Source organism: Oncorhynchus kisutch, linkage group LG15 (assembly GCF_002021735.2).
Source record: "Oncorhynchus kisutch isolate 150728-3 linkage group LG15, Okis_V2, whole genome shotgun sequence".
Lineage (NCBI taxonomy): Eukaryota > Metazoa > Chordata > Actinopteri > Salmoniformes > Salmonidae > Oncorhynchus > Oncorhynchus kisutch.
The window spans coordinates 88,590,372-88,607,753 of record NC_034188.2 but is presented as its reverse complement, the minus strand read 5'-3'; the positions used below and the strand labels follow the sequence as shown (position 1 = coordinate 88,607,753).

At 44.9% G+C, this 17,382-nt stretch overlaps 2 protein-coding genes across 2 annotated transcripts; both read right to left on the bottom strand.

Moving 5' to 3' along the window:
* Positions 1–10,050: 10,050 nt before the first annotated feature.
* On the bottom strand, positions 10,051–12,644 carry LOC109905900 (claudin-8-like). Its single transcript, XM_020503554.2, has one exon. It carries the CDS (start codon positions 12,446–12,448, stop codon positions 11,663–11,665), a length of 786 nt encoding a protein of 261 aa, XP_020359143.1. The 5' UTR covers positions 12,449–12,644; the 3' UTR covers positions 10,051–11,662.
* Positions 12,645–15,081: 2,437 nt separating this feature from the next.
* On the bottom strand, positions 15,082–16,737 carry cldn8.2 (claudin 8.2). The gene has a single exon (XM_020503556.2). It carries the CDS (start codon positions 16,594–16,596, stop codon positions 15,673–15,675), a length of 924 nt encoding a protein of 307 aa, XP_020359145.1. The 5' UTR covers positions 16,597–16,737; the 3' UTR covers positions 15,082–15,672.
* Between the last annotated feature and the right edge of the window lie 645 nt (positions 16,738–17,382).

The window sequence follows — 17,382 nt, the reverse complement described above, 5'->3', positions numbered from 1 at the left end:
TGAACGTGAGGATGCTCTATACCAGCTCAGATTACCAGACTGTCATGTTGAACGTGAGGATGCTCTCCACCAAGCTGCTGTACACCCTCTCCAGAACATCCTAGCTGACCCCAAGCTCTTACATTTTCTGATTAAAAACAAACCCTGGCTTGCTTTTTAATATTTATTTTAAATACAGTCTTTGTTCTCTGTAAAACTCAGCTTGTTATCAAGGTATTTGAAACACTCAACCACCTCGACTGGTTGGTCATTCAGAGACAGTGGTTGGGACACTGGCAGGTTGTTTCTATTGATGATCATCTCCTTTGTCTTTTACACATTGATGTGGAGGGCACTTGACCTGCACCATTCTTGAAGGTTGCTGGTCTGTTTAAAACGGCTATCCCCATCTGAAAAGGCTCAGCAAGGCTCATATTGTTTCCTTGAACCTTCATCTAATTAGCATAGATAGAGAACAACAACGGTGAAAGGACACACCCCTGGGGCGCCCCTGTGTTCAGGGTCTCTACACTGTGACCAACATTACACTGGCTCTGCTTCTACACTGTCACTAACATTATGCTGTCTCTGTCTGTACACTGTCACTAACATTATACTGGAGCGCGTGCTACGGGTGGGTGTTGTTATGGTGACCAGTAAGCTGAGATAAGGCAGAGCTTTACCTAGCATAGACTTATAGATGACCTGTAGCCAGTGGGTCTGGCGATGAATATGTAGCGAGGGCCAGCCGACTAGAGCATACAGGTCGCAGTGGTGGGTGGTATACGGGGCTTTGGTAACAAAACGGATGGCACTGATAGACTGCATCCAGTTTGCTGAGTAGAGTATTGGAAGCAATTTTGTAGATGACATCGCCAAAGTCGAGGATCGGTAGAAAAATCAGTTTTACTAGGGTAAGTTTGGCTGCGTGAGTGAAGGAGGCTTTGTTGTGAAATAGGAAGCCGATTCTAGATTTCACTTTGGATTCTGGAAGGAGAGTTTACAGTCTAACCAGACACCTAGGTATTTGTAGTTGTCCACATATTCTAGGTCAGAACCATCCAGGGTAGTGATGTTGGACGGGCCGGCAGGTGCAGGCAGCGAACGGTTGAAAGACATGCATTTGGTTTTACTAGCGTTTAAGAGCAGTTGGAGGCCACGGAAGGAGTGTTGTATGGCATAGAAGATTGTTTGGAGGTTAGTTAACACAGTGTCCAAAGAAGGGCAGAATGGTGTCGTCTGCGTAGAGGTGGATCAGGGATCAGGGAATCACCAGCAGCAAGAACAACATCATTGATATATACAGAGAAAAGAGTTGGCCTGAGAATTGAACCTTGTGGCACCCCCATAGAGACTGCCAGAGGTCCGGACAACAGCCCCCCCCCGATTTGACACACGGAACTCTATCTGAGAAGTAGTTGGGGAACCAGGCGAGGCAGTCATTTGAGAAACCAAGGCTGTTGAGTCTGCCGATAAGAATACGGTGATTGACAGAGTCGAAAGCCTTGGCCGGGTCGATGAAGACGGCTGCACAGTACTGTCTTTTATCAATGGCGATTATGATATCGTTTAGTACCTTGTGCATGGCTGAGGTGCACCCGTGACCGGCTCGGGAACCGGATTGCACAGCGGAGAAGGTACGGTGGGATTCTAAATGGTCAGTGATCTGTTTATTAACTTGTCTTTTGAAGACTTTAGAAAGGCAGGGCAGGATGGATATAGGTCTATATCAATTTCAGTCTAGAGTATCACCCCCTTTGAAGAGGGGGGTGACCGTGGCAGCTTTCCAATCTTTAAGGATCTCAGACCATTCCATACTCCTATAGCCAACAGACCATTCCATACTCCTATAGCCAACAGACCATTCCATACTCCTATAGCCAACAGACCGTCCCATACTCCTTATAGCCAACAGACCGTCCCATACTCCTTATAGCCAACAGACCGTCCCATACTCCTACAGCCAACAGACTGAGATGTAATCTAAACCTCCATTAGATTGATAGAAATCCTCTTTATTTTGTAGAATGATTTTTCAATTTGAGAGTAATTACTTCTATAGGAACAGTGGGTTAACTGGTCTAGGAACAGTGGGTTAACTGCCTTGTTCAGGGGCAGAATGACATATTTTTACCTTGTCAGCTCGGGGATTCGATCTTGCAACCTTTCGGTTACAAGTCCAACGCTCTAACCGCTAGAGTACCTGCCTCTAACTACTAGGCTACCTGCCTCTAACCACTAGGCTACCTGCCTCTAACCACTAGGCTACCTGCCTCTAACCACTAGGCTACCTGCCTCTAACCACTAGGCTACCTGCCTCTAACCACTAGGCTACCTGCCTCTAACCACTAGGCTACCTGCCACTAACCACTAGGCTACCTGCCTCTTCTAACCACTAGGCTGCCTGCCTCTTCTAACCACTAAGCTACCTGCCTCTAACCACTAGGCTACCTGCCTCTAACCACTAGGCTACATGCTCTAACCACTAGGCTACCTGCCACCCCACAATGATCTCAGGAGCAGCTGCTCACTGATTTGACAGTTCCAATGCAGTTCCACCTCCGACACACAGGCAAAACATCCGGCATGCGGGTGTCTGCTATCGCTGGTTACCACTTGATCTGATTGAATCTAGGCCTAAATGATTGAATTCATGTTGAGCGTAAGGGACAGTTACAGCATCTAGAGACCCTATTACGGTTGTTTTGTAAATATGTAGGAGAAATATAAACAGAGGTGACATTGTTGTGTATTGCGTCTCAAGTGGCACCCTATTCCCTATATTGCAGACTACTTTTGACCAGAGCCCATAGGGCTCTGTTCAAAGTAGTGCACCATGTAGGGGATAGGGTGCCACTTGGGACGTAACACTGGGTTTGTTTGTCCCATAACACACAAACCCCTATAGCCAATGCCCTGAGAAAACACACCACGTCAGCTACACACAATCTAATTAAAACACTGTCAATATGTCACCTAAGAACACTGCGTGGAATGCTGCTATTATCACGTTAAACTGTTCTGTCATTATGTACAGGACACATCACTTCTCCAAGAGAGATAACAAGACAGGACATCTGCAATGACCGTAGGGAGCCACTCACGTATTAATCCCAAAAAGAAGGGGCCATTTGGGAACGCACCACCAGGCTGGTCCTGAAGGAAGGAACCTAGTGACAGTCTAGAGACAGTGTAATGTTAGTGACAGTCTAGAGACAGTGTAATGTTAGTGACAGTATAGAGACAGGGTAACGTTAGTGACAGTATAGAGACATAGAGACAGTGTAACGTTAGTGACAGTATAGAGTCAGTGTAATGTTAGTGACAGTCTAGAGACAATGTAATGTTAGTGACAGTATTTAGACAGTGTAACGTCAGTGACAGTATAGAGACAGTGCAATGTTAGTGGCAGTCTAGAGACAGTGTAATGTTTGTGACAGTCTAGAGACAGTGTAACGTTAGTGACAGTATAGAGACATAGAGACAGTGTAACGTTAGTGACAGTATAGAGTCAGTGTAATGTTAGTGACAGTCTAGAGACAGTGTAATGTTAGTGACAGTCTAAAGACAGTGTAATGTTAGTGACAGTGTAGAAACATAGAGACAGTGTAATGTTAGTGACAGTCTAGAGACAGTGTAATGTTAGTGACAGTGTAGAGACAGTGTAATGTTAGTGACAGTGTAGAGACAGTGTAATGTTAGTGACAGTCTAGAGACAGTGTAATGTTAGTGACAGTGTAGAGACATAGATACAGTATAGTGTTAGTGACAGTTTAGAGACTTAGAGACAGTATAATGTTAGTGACAGTGTAGAGACAGTATAATAGAGACAGTGAAAATTTCAATTAGCATTTCTCTACAGCTGGCCATGCTTTCCTCCTGGCTACCCCAACTCCGGCCAACAGCTCCGCCCACCCCGCAGCTACTCGCCCAAGCCTTCCCCAGCTTCTCCTTCACCCAAATCCAGATAGCAGATGTTCTGAAAGAGCTGCAAAACCTGGACCCGTACAAATCAGCTGGGCTAGACAATCTGGACCCTCTCTTTCTAAAACTATCCGCCGCCATTGTTGCAATCCCTATTACCAGTCTGTTCAACCTCTCTTTCGTATCGTCTGAGATCCTTAAAGATTGGAAAGCTGCCACGGTCACCCCCCTCTTCAAAGGGGGTGATACTCTAGACTGAAATTGATATAGACCTATATCCATCCTGCCCTGCCTTTCTAAAGTCTTCAAAAGACAAGTTAATAAACAGATCACTGACCATTTAGAATCCCACCGTACCTTCTCCGCTGTGCAATCCGGTTCCCGAGCCGGTCACGGGTGCACCTCAGCCATGCACAAGGTACTAAACGATATCATAATCGCCATTGATAAAAGACAGTACTGTGCAGCCGTCTTCATCGACCCGGCCAAGGCTTTCGACTCTGTCAATCACCGTATTCTTATCGGCAGACTCAACAGCCTTGGTTTCTCAAATGACTGCCTCGCCTGGTTCCCCAACTACTTCTCAGATAGAGTTCCGTGTGTCAAATCGGGGGGGGGGGGGGGGGGCTGTTGTCCGGACCTCTGGCAGTCTCTATGGGGGTGCCACAAGGTTCAATTCTCAGGCCAACTCTTTTCTCTGTATATATCAATGATGTTGTTCTTGCTGCTGGTGATTCCCTGATCCCTGATCCACCTCTACGCAGACGACACCATTCTGCCCTTCTTTGGACACTGTGTTAACTAACCTCCAAACAATCTTCTATGCCATACAACACTCCTTCCGTGGCCTCCAACTGCTCTTAAACGCTAGTAAAACCAAATGCATGTCTTTCAAACGTTCGCTGCCTGCACCTGCCGGCCCGTCCAACATCACTACCCTGGATGGTTCTGACCTAGAATATGTGGACAACTACAAATACCTAGGTGTCTGGTTAGACTGTAAACTCTCCTTCCAGAATCCAAAGTGAAATCTAGAATCGGCTTCCTATTTCACAACAAAGCCTCCTTCACTCACGCAGCCAAACTTACCCTAGTAAAATTGATTTTTCTACCGATCCTCGACTTTGGCGATGTCATCTACAAAATTGCTTCCAATACTCTACTCAGCAAACTGGATGCAGTCTATCAGTGCCATCCGTTTTGTTACCAAAGCCCCGTATACCACCCACCACTGCGACCTGTATGCTCTAGTCGGCTGGCCCTCGCTACATATTCATCGCCAGACCCACTGGCTACAGGTCATCTATAAGTCTATGCTAGGTAAAGCTCTGCCTTATCTCAGCTTACTGGTCACCATAACAACACCCACCCGTAGCACGCGCTCCAGTATAATGTTAGTGACAGTGTACAGACAGAGACAGCATAAGGTGTTGATCGGCAGGAGGGTTATAGAAGTCACGGATGATGCCGTGAGCCATCCAGGAGACTGGGATAAATACACAGATAAAGTCCAGAAATGACATGTCTCCAGCCACCATAAGGATGAGGTTTTTAGCACGGTCGTTGTCCTGGATACAGGAGGTCCAGGGCATCCCATCTAGAGCCACCAGTAGATCCATCCCAGCTAGAGTCCCCAGTAGATCCATCCCTGCTAGAGCCACCAGTAGATCCATCCCTGCTAGAGCCACCAGTAGATCCATCCCAGCTAGAGTCCCCAGTAGATCCATCCCTGCTAGAGTCCCCAGTAGATCCATCCCTGCTAGAGTCCCCAGTAGATCCATCCCTGCTAGCGTCCCCAGTAGATCCATCCCAGCTAGAGTCCCCAGTAGATCCATCCCAGCTAGAGTCCCCAGTAGATCCATCCCTGCTAGAGCCACCAGTAGATCCATCCCTGCTAGAGTCCCCAGTAGATCCATCCCTGCTAGAATCCCCAGTAGATCCATCCCAGCTAGAGTCCCCAGTAGATCCATCCCAGCTAGAATCCCCAGTAGATCCATCCCTGCTAGAGTCCCCAGTAGATCCATCCCAGCTAGAATCCCCAGTAGATCCATCCCTGCTAGAATCCCCAGTAGATCCATCCCTGCTAGAATCCCCAGTAGATCCATCCCAGCTAGAGTCCCCAGTAGATCCATCCCAGCTAGAATCCCCAGTAGATCCATCCCTGCTAGAATCCCCAGTAGATCCATCCCAGCTAGAATCCCCAGTAGATCCATCCCTGCTAGAATCCCCAGTAGATCCATCCCAGCTAGAGTCCCCAGTAGATCCATCCCAGCTAGAGTCCCCAGTAGATCCATCCCTGAAAGGGCCAGAGAGCAGCACATCAAGCCCCTGGCAGCCCGTGACAGAGAAGACCAATACATACTGTAGCTCATTAACCGTCTTGGTGGAACGTCTTGAAGGTGTCGGGTTGACAGTCGCTCCACCCCGGGTTTGAATCCCCGTAGGAGCTACAATACATGAAGTAAAGTTTTACCAAAAATTGGTTAAATACTTGTTCGTGATTGACATGATTTTAAAGTCTTCGTTCCAAATGGCACCCTATTCCCATAGGATGCACAACTTTTGACCAGGATCCATAGGGTGCCATAGGGCTCTGGTCAAAAGTAGTGAACTATATACAGAATAGGGTGCCATTTGGGACATAACCATAAAGTAACCATACCTGCAGGTCCGCAGGGAAGAACAGCAGGGAGTCACACACCTTTACACTGCATCCTGATGTTGGCTTGTCTACAGCAGTTCATTCACAGGCCGTCCCAGCGCGTCTCAGTGATGATGATGTTCTCTCCGATGAAGGCTGTCACCTCCCATCAGAACCATCAGACCCACCAGGCCCACTCAGACACCCTGGATCATCACACCGTCTGCTGTCAGGGTCCAAACAAACTATCTTGGTCTAAAGAAACTATTTTTGTCCACACAAATTATCTTGGTCCACACAAACTCCCAAAGTCTTCCTGACAAAGAAACCTTACAATGATAGCTCACTCCAAAATCTACTTTTCTCAGATGTTTTCAGACCTCAGAAATTGTCTAAGTATGAGATGACTCCATGTCCCCATACAACGTCCCACTTCAAATGAAAACTCTGTAGGGATTGAGTGGTGTCTGATGCAGAGGCAACCTGTGCTGTTCTCAGTTTGATGGTGAAGTGTGAGATGGACAAATATATCACGGCCCTGGGTCTGAACTCCTCCCTATGCAACTGGGTCCTGGACTTCCTGATGGGCCACCCCGAAGTGGTGAAGGTAGGCAACGTTAACTCCTCGACACTGATCCTCAACAAGGGTGCATCCTCAATCCCCTCCTGTATACCCACGACTGCATGGCCTCACACACAGTTCCAACTCCATCAGTTTGCTGATGACACGACGGTAGAAGGCCTGATTACCAACAACGACAAGACAGCCTACAGGGAGGAGGTAGGCACTCTTATGGTGTGGTGCCAGGTAAACAACCTCTCCCTTAACATCAGCAAAACAAAGGAGCTGATTGTGGACTCTAGGTAGAACCAGGCTGGACACGCCCAAATCCTCATCAACAGGGCCGCTGTGGAGACGGTCAAATAACTTCAAATTCTATGGCGTACACGTCTCGGAGAAGATTAAATGGTCAAACCACACGGGTACTGTGGTGAAGAAGGCATGACGACCACTCTTCAACCTCAGGATGCTGAAGACATCTGGCCTGTCCCAATGGGCCCTCACACTCTTCTACAGGAGCACCATCGAGAGATGGTGGACATCCCCCCCCCACATCACTGCTACCATTATGATGTATATAGTTCTAGTTCTATTTATCACTGCTACCATTATGATGTATATAGTTCTAGTTCTATTTATCACTACTACCAGTATGATGTATATAGTTCTATTCATCACTGCTACCATTATGATGTATATAGTTCTATTCATCACTGCTACCATTATGATGTATATAGTTCTATTTATCACTGGTACCATTATGATGTATATAGTTCTAGTTCTATTTATCACTGCTACCATTATGATGTATATAGTTCTAGTTCTATTCATCACTGCTACCATTATGATGTATATAGTTCTAGTTCTATTCATCACTGCTACCATTATGATGTATATAGTTCTAGTTCTATTCATCACTGCTACCATTATGATGTATATAGTTCTATTCATCACTGCTACCATTATGATGTATATAGTTCTATTTATCACTGCTACCATTATGATGTATATAGTTCTAGTTCTATTTATCACTGCTACCATTATGATGTATATAGTTCTAGTTCTATTTATCACTGCTACCATTATGATGTATATAGTTCTAGTTCTATTTATCACTGCTACCATTATGATGTATATAGTTCTAGTTCTATTTATCACTGCTACCATTATGATGTATATAGTTCTAGTTCTATTTATCACTACTACCATTATGATGTATATAGTTCTAGTTCTATTTATCACTACTACCATTATGATGTATATAGTTCTATTCATCACTGCTACCATTATGATGTATATAGTTCTATTTATCACTGCTACCATTACGATGTATATAGTTCTAGTTCTATTTATCACTGCTACCATTATGATGTATATAGTTATATTCATCACTGCTACCATTATGATGTATATAGTTCTATTCATCACTGCTACCATTATGATGTATATAGTTCTAGTTCTATTTATCACTGCTACCATTATGATGTATATAGTTCTATTTATCACTGCTACCATTATGATGTATATAGTTCTAGTTCTATTTATCACTGCTACCATTATGATGTATATAGTTCTAGTTCTATTTATCACTGCTACCATTATGATGTATATAGTTCTAGTTCTATTCATCACTGCTACCATTATGATGTATATAGTTCTAGTTCTATTCATCACTGCTACCATTATGATGTATATAGTTCTAGTTCTATTCATCACTGCTACCATTATGATGTATATAGTTCTATTCATCACTGCTACCATTATGATGTATATAGTTCTATTTATCACTGCTACCATTATGATGTATATAGTTCTAGTTCTATTTATCACTGCTACCATTATGATGTATATAGTTCTAGTTCTATTTATCACTGCTACCATTATGATGTATATAGTTCTAGTTCTATTTATCACTGCTACCATTATGATGTATATAGTTCTAGTTCTATTTATCACTGCTACCATTATGATGTATATAGTTCTAGTTCTATTTATCACTACTACCATTATGATGTATATAGTTCTAGTTCTATTTATCACTACTACCATTAAGATGTATATAGTTCTATTCATCAGTGCTACCATTATGATGTATATAGTTCTATTCATCACTGCTACCATTATGATGTATATAGTTCTAGTTCTATTTATCACTGCTACCATTATGATGTATATAGTTCTATTCATCACTGCTACCATTATGATGTATATAGTTCTAGTTCTATTTATCACTGCTACCATTATGATGTATATAGTTCTAGTTCTATTTTTCATTACCATTTTTCATTGCTTTACTTCACTTAGTCCTGCATGTTGGAGCTCAGAGCCTAAGATTGTCCCTGTACCCTGAAATCACACCTGCAACCTTGTACATGTGACTATTAAACACTGTGAATATCTGTATGTCCTGTTTTTCCACAGTTAACAACCTATAGCCTTGGATAGATCGCTGTAGTGTCCCCACAGCCTGTTTTAGCATCGCAACTGAGGACTTTAGACATTTTGAAAGTGGTCACCTGGGCGGGTCTTCCAATGGGATCACATCATTCTTAATTCCATTCAGCTCATTTGGAGGGATCAGCCAATGAACTGTACTCTTGAGCGGACATTCCATACCAGCAGGTGGCGGTATATCACCAACCTTCGCTTTATATCTGTTCAGACAACACAATACTCAAAGTAGAAGAAGAAGAAGAAGAAATTGACTACTTTAAAATGGAGAAAGCCTCAATGTTGCTGCCCGTGCTGTCACAGACGCCACTGGATGGCACAGATGTAAAATAAACCTCTTTCTACCTCTATGAATGATCCCAAGCTAATTAGGCTATGTAGCTATTTCCCCCACCTCTCAGTCGCTTCACTTCACAACGAAACAGAAAGCTTTTCACAAAATGCGTCTTTTCTTATGTACCAGCAGTCTCTCCATCGTAATAATAAAACAGGAGGTTATCAATGTTTCATTTAATCAGTAATGTGTCAATCAAAGTCTTTACATAGCTTCTGAAGGTTTTCCCTTTTATATACATTAGCTTGCACCAGATAATGAAATGTCAATGAGTAATTCAGAAAAGGTTTGTTCGTATTCCAGAGGCTGAAAGATTTATCTCAACTTAACTGAAACGAATAACGTTTTTTTTTAAATTCATTTGAAATTAAATCACTTTTATGAACATATGCAGCTTCTACCGTGAATTTAACTTTCAAATCACGCTACAACGCTGACCTAGGGATTGAACCCAGCCCCAGTTCTTAGTCCATTATGCTCTGTTTGCTTTGACAGAAGTCCTCTGTTCTACCCTACTGCTTCTGGGTCCACACCTTCAACAACCAGCCTTGTATTTACTTCCATTAATCCTTACCATCAAGCTGTCAACACAGAGAGGATATGTCCCAAATGGCACCCTATTCCCTATAAATTGCACCCTATTTCCCAACATAGTGCACTACTTTTGACCAGGAACCTAGACAAAAGTAGTGTACTATGTGTAGAGAATAGGATGCCCCAGGGGATAATATTACAAAACGATACTGTCCTTGTTTGTCTACTCCCAAACATTACAAAATGGCAGTAACGACATAGGCGTTTTAACACAACCAGGGCTGTCTTGTAGTTTGTTGATGTTGTCAAGGGGGATCGTTGCCAACGGGGACCGTTGTCAAGGGGGGGGGGGACCACCAGTGGATCAAAGCCAGCCCTGTGCTGCTGTTCTCCAAAACACATTAGCAGAAATGTCCCTTTACAGCACACAGTCAGCTACATATCTGTCAATAGGAGATTATTTTGTCTAATCAGATACTTTAGGAATGAAATAATAAAATGAATGATAATGGGATGCATCCCTAATGGCAAACCTATATAGTGTAATACTTTTGATCAGAACCCTATTCCCTATTGGCCCTGGTCAAAAGTAGTGCACTAAATAGGGAATAGAGTGCCCTTTGGAACACATATTTTGACAATTGTTTTTTTTTACATGATCAAAGCTACATTTTATGTAACACCTAATGTAACTACAGGGGGATTATGTGTAAGAAACCTACATTTACTACACAAAGCACACAACCACATCAACACAATTTGTAAATATATTTACACAAATAATCTTTAGGGACGTCACTAAAATAAAAATGTGTCCTTATACACCCCACCAATACAAAGTAAATACAAATATGGAAACAAAGGATAATACAAAATAAAATGTAATAAAAAAATTGATTTAAGGTTTCCTCAAAGTCTTCTCTTTCTGAGTTCACAGTTAACCAGTTAACCAGTTAACCAGTTAACCAGTTAACCAGTTAACCAGTGTATTTAGTATCTTTAAACAGCTTTCTGACAAACAAATCCGATACACTTTTATTTATTTTTTTACAATTAATCCTCTCTTTGTGAGTTTCACAGTGTATTACAATCATTTTAGTCTCTTACTTTATGCGGATATTCATCTTTTAACACAACCGAAAGGCTTCTTTTCAAAAACGTACTCGTAAGAACACATCGGTTCCTCCATGTCGGTAGAAAACACTAAGTCCCTTTCCTTCCTCTTTAGCCACAACACTCAGAGGTAAGCCACAGCACTGCGTTCCGAGGGGTACCTGGAGGGGTAGTGGTTGGACCCGGGGTAGCTGCTACTGGACGGCTGCCTCTGTAGAGCCTGGGGCTGGTACTGGGGCTGGTACTGTGGCTGGTACTGTGGCTGGTACTGTGACTGAGGGGGGTAAGACATGTATTGACTAGGGCTGTTCCTGGAGTACATGTAGTTGTCTTGTCTTTTATCCTCTTTGATGTTACAGCAGCAGAACATGCAGCCGCCGGCGAAGAGGAAGGCAGAGGAGACCCATCCGATGTAGAGAGCCTCTCCCAGCTCCCTGCGCTGGGCGTCGATCAGCAGCGGGTTGTAGAAGTCACGGATGATCGTGTGACCCGTCCAAGAGACTGGGATGACGACGCAGACGCAGGCCCCGAGGATCATGCTGCCAGCGATGATGAGCACCGTGCGTTTGGCCCGGTCGTTGTCCCGGATGCAGGCGGTGCACTGTAAGCCCAGGATAGAGATGAGCAGCCCCACCCCTCCCAGGGCCAAGGCACAGCACATCAGACCCCTGGCCGCCTGCAGGTCTGGAGGCAGAGCCAGGAGGGAGTCGTACACTTTACACTGCATCCTGATGTTGGCCTGTCTAAAGCAATTCATCCACAGACCCTCGTAGCGCGTCTCGAACACGATGATGTTCTCGCCGATGAAGGCCGTCACGCGCCACATGGGCATCCCCGTGCTGGCTGCGGTCCCGATCAGACCGATGAGAGACAGCAACAAGCCAATGATCTCCAGAGCTGAGTTGGCCATGGTCTCACTCTGTCCTGCCTAACTCACCTAGACCTAATAGTCAACAGGCTGAGGAGAGTCGCACTAGTGTCTAACTAACCCACCTAGTCAACAGGCGTGAAGGGAGTGGCAGTAAGATCTGACTACAGTGAGGAGCTGCTTCCCTTCTTCCTCTCCGGAGAAGTTTTACATCCTGTTGGAAGACGAGAGGAGCTGATAGGTGATAGGTGTACAGGTGGTAGGTGTGCCCCTGTAAAGCCTCCTCCCTCCCTCTCTTTCCCTGGTCAGGACAGGTGAATGGGAGGGGACTGGGTCTGTTGCTAGGAGACAGAATCCCTGGGGATAGGAAGTGTTGTTCTATTGTAACAGTAGGTCTGGGAGCTGTAGGAGGTGGGGAAGGAGGTGTGTGTGTGTGTGTGTAGAGTCCAGTCAGTGTGTGTGTAGAGTCCAGTCTGTGTGTGGGTAGAGTCCAGTCAGTGTGTGGGTAGAGTCCAGGCAGTGTGTGGGTAGAGTCCAGTCAGTGTGTGTGTAGAGTCCAGTCAGTGTGTGTGTAGAGTCCAGTCAGTGTGTGGGTAGAGTCCAGTCAGTGTGTGGGTAGAGTCCAGTCAGTGTGTGTGTAGAGTCCAGTCAGTGTGTGGGTAGAGTCCAGTCAGTGTGTGGGTAGAGTCCAGTCAGTGTGTGGGTAGAGTCCAGTCAGTGTGTGGGTAGGTCCAGTCAGTGTGTGGGTAGAGTCCAGTCAGTCAGTGTGTGGGTAGAGTCCAGTCAGTGTGTGGGTAGAGTCCAGTCGGTGTGTTGGTAGAGTCCAGTCAGTGTGTGGGTAGAGTCCAGTCAGTGTGTGGGTAGAGTCCGGTCAGTGTGGGTAGAGTCCGGTCAGTGTGTGGGTAGAGTCCAGTCAGTCAGTGTGTGGGTAGAGTCCAGTCAGTCAGTGTGTGGGTAGAGTCCAGTCAGTCAGTGTGTGGGTAGAGTCCAGTCAGTCAGTGTGTGGGTAGAGTCCGGTCAGTGTGTGGGTAGAGTCCGGTCAGTGTGTGGGTAGAGTCCAGTCAGTGTGTGGGTAGAGTCCAGTCAGTGTGTGGGTAGAGTCCAGTCAGTGTATGGGTAGAGTCCGGTCAGTCAGTGTGTGGGTAGAGTCCGGTCAGTCAGTGTGTGGGTAGAGTCCAGTCAGTGTGTGGGTAGAGTCCAGTCAGTGTGTGGGTAGAGTCCAGTCAGTGTGTGGGTAGAGTCCAGTCAGTGTGTGGGTAGAGTCCAGTCAGTGTGTGGGTAGAGTCCAGTCAGTGTGTGGGTAGAGTCCAGTCAGTGTGTGGGTAGAGTCCAGTCAGTGTGTGGGTAGAGTCCAGTCAGTCAGTGTGTGGGTAGAGTCCAGTCAGTGTGCATAGAGCCATTGCCAGAGAGTCAGTGCAAAGAACAGTGTGTGTGTGTGTGTGTGTGTGTGTGTGTGTGTGTGTGTGTGTGTGTGTGTGTGTGTGTGTGTGTGTGTGTGTGTGTGTGTGTGTGTGTGTGTGTGTGTGTGTGTGTGTGTGTGTGTGTGTCTAGCACACACTGTTTATTCACAGGGCTCAGTTTACTCTCCTGACTGGATCCTGTTTTACAAGTGACTGATCTTATTGACTGGTTGAGCTTTAGGAGAGTCTCCCAGGAATCTGCTGGGTATATGACCCAAAACAAAACACTTTAGTACCCCATACATTAAGTTTCAATTCACTTCCTGAATTGAACATCTATTGGACCCCAGCTTCCTCTGCTACTACTGCTGTACTATGGTTTTGGGTATGAATCCATCTGTCTGTCTCTGTCTCTGTGTCTGTATCCTGTTGCCTCAGTGGTCATTCCTATACTTTCTTCCCTGACACGATACTCTCTGGTTAGATAGATTTGCATCATGTTTTGAATGTGTTTGTGTGAGTCAGTCCGGACCATTCTGGTTTAACCTGTTGCGTTCAGGTACATTTCCATTGGCAACGAAAGATACAATGGAGCATTATAAACCCAGCATTCTAAACCCAGCATTCTAAACCCAGCATTCTAAACCCAGCATTCTAAACCCAGCATTCTAAACCCAGCATTCTAAACCCAGCATTCTAAACCCACAATTATAAACGCAGCATTCTAAACCCAGCATTCTAAACCCAGCATTATAAACCCAGCATTATAAACCCAGAATTCTAAACCCAGCATCCTGAACACGGCATTATAAACCCAGCATTATAAACCCAGCATTCTAAACCCAGCATTATAAACCCAGCATTATAAACCCAGCATTATAAACCCAGCATTATAAACCCAGCATTCTAAATCCAGCATTCTAAACCCAGCATTCTAAACCCAGCATTATAAACCCAGAATTATAAACCCAGCATCCTGAACACGGCATTATAAACCCAGCATTATAAACCCAGCATTATAAACCCAGAATTCTGAACACGGCATTATAAACCCAGAATTATAAACCCAGCATTATAAACCCAGTATTATAAACCCATCATTATAAACCCAGTATTCTGAACACGGCATTCCACCTGAGAGGACAGGAACTGGTTGAGTGAGAACAAACCATTCTCTGACTACATAAAAGTAATGACTAGTTTTTAGTTAGGCTGATCGAAGATAACCTGTATTAAACCCAATCTTCAAAAAGGTTTAGATTTAAAAGAAAAGGATAAAGTTATATATGTTTTTATTGTGAACCAAATTGGGGTCAATTTAGGCCATTTATTGCTGTAAAAAACAGAAAACATCATGAAAACAACAAACCTTTTCATATGAAAATAGCAGGTAAACACAAACAGGGGTTTGGTCAATTGTTTGGTCAATATTAGTGAAAACTTGTGAAGCCCTATTTGCTTAACCACATTATTCCACAGCCATTGGTATGACAATATTTGTTCAATATTTGCACTATACACATACCTGACAAGTATATTTACACAATTAAACACATAACTCCCACCTACAGTTGAACACATAGACACAACACATACAGGGAATTTCACATAGGTCTGCTTATTGATATTTTCTCTCTCTCTCTCTCTCTCTCTGAACAAAATTAATCAACGATTGGGCCATTTCCAGCAAGAGACTTCTGGCCAGTTCAGTGCCTCTGTCTCTTCCTCCCCACTCTGACATTTCAACAAATAACTCAAATTAATGATATTCTATGTAACGATATGAGTTCTGTTATATTAATTATACTTTTAATGCTTGGTTCCAAGCTGTTCAAGCTGTCCATGTTGTTCTGGGCTGGGTTTCTCTCACATGTACTGGTTAGGAGCGTAGACCACAGATCCGGGTGGAGCTGAGTAGTTGGGTTGGTAGGAATACGGCTGGTACGCGTATGCTGATCCAGGCTGGTAGTTCACTCCAGGCTGGTAGTTCAATCCAGGCTGGTAGTTCAATCCAGGCTGGTAGATGTACCCAGGCCCGTTGACCATCCTCTCCATCTCATCGTCTCCTACCCGGGGTGCGTGGCGACACAGCAGTATGACCCCAGCCACAAACAGCAGAGCCGAGGTCACCCATCCAATGTAGAGCGCCTCTCCCAGCTCCCTGCGCTGGGCGTCGATCAGCAGAGGGTTGTAGAAGTCACGGATGATCACGTTGGCCGTCCAGGAGATTGGGATGATGGTAGTGACACAACCCACGAGGAACAGGCATCCCCCGGTCACCAGGACGATGTGTTTGGTACGAGGCCGGTGGTCCACCACCTTGGTACACTTCATCCCCACTGCAGAGAGGATCAGGGCGATGGCGGATACAGCTACAGAGGAGCACATGAGGCCTCTGGCAGCCTGCAGCTCCGCAGGGAGGAACAGCAGAGAGTCGTACACTTTACACTGCATCCTGATGTTGGCTTGTCTATAGCAGTTCATCCACAGGCCCTCCCAGCGCGTCTCCATGACGATGATGTTCTCCTGAATAAATGCCGTTACCTTCCACATGGGCAAGCCGGTCACCGCGGAGACACCGATCAGGCCGACGAATCCGAACACCAGCGCCACGACCTCGCAGCAGACGGCCTCGGAGCGGGCCTTCTTCTCTACTCTCTTCTTCTCCTCGTACACTGAGTCCATGTACGACTTTGCTGCTTTCTCGTCGTAGGCCGGGTCGAAGTAGGACTGAGGCGGCTTCCCGTAGGCACTGTAAGCAGTGGCACTGCCCATGTAGGACCGGTCCATGTTGGCTGGCTGTCGATTAGAGAACCTACCGAGGACTGGCGTGTCACAGCTCTCCTGCCTCTATCTCACCAGCTAAACTAAATGAGAGGGCAGGAGCCAAATGTCTAGGTGATACACCCTACAGAGTATGTTAACGATGCTACTCTTCTGGTTCAGGTGCTTTGTGACATCAGATAAACGAAGGACAGAGAAACTGGCCCTACTTGATTTGACGACACAAACAAGTTGATTTGAAAGCTGTTGAAACCAGATTTCACAGAGACAATGACTCTGTGGATTGAGAAATGAAGGAGTACAGTACGTGGATTATTCTGTGCTAAAGTAACAAAGCAGATTGTTACAGTTAAGGAAGTAGAAACACAACAAAAAACAAGCAATGATTAATTCACTTATTCTTACTAGAAGATTAAACTAAAAGTAAACAATTACAAGTAATCATCTCAAAATGCTCAGGAACTCTCACCCTCATCATAGTAATTTTATCAAGATAATTGAGTCTAATAATTGTCTAATAATATTTTCTATGCCTTTATACACAACCACTGTGTCTCAAGCAACAAAACAATCCTTGGTACGACATAGTAATGCTTTATAACAGTGCATATACACGGCATGAGGACACCAGGTTCCCCTCCGTCATTATCAATACGTATAGATATATATATATATCTCTCTCTCGCACACACACACACACACACACACACACACACACACACACACACCTGTATTGCGTTCCCTTCACATGAAGAGTGTGTATATACGAGCCGAGGGTACAGTTGTTGTTCT

Coding starts and splice junctions, on each gene's coding strand:
- LOC109905900 (XM_020503554.2), bottom strand. CDS start 12,448: ATGGCCAACTCAGCTCTGGAGATCATTGGCTTGTTGCTGTCTCTCATC.
- cldn8.2 (XM_020503556.2), bottom strand. CDS start 16,596: ATGGACCGGTCCTACATGGGCAGTGCCACTGCTTACAGTGCCTACGGG.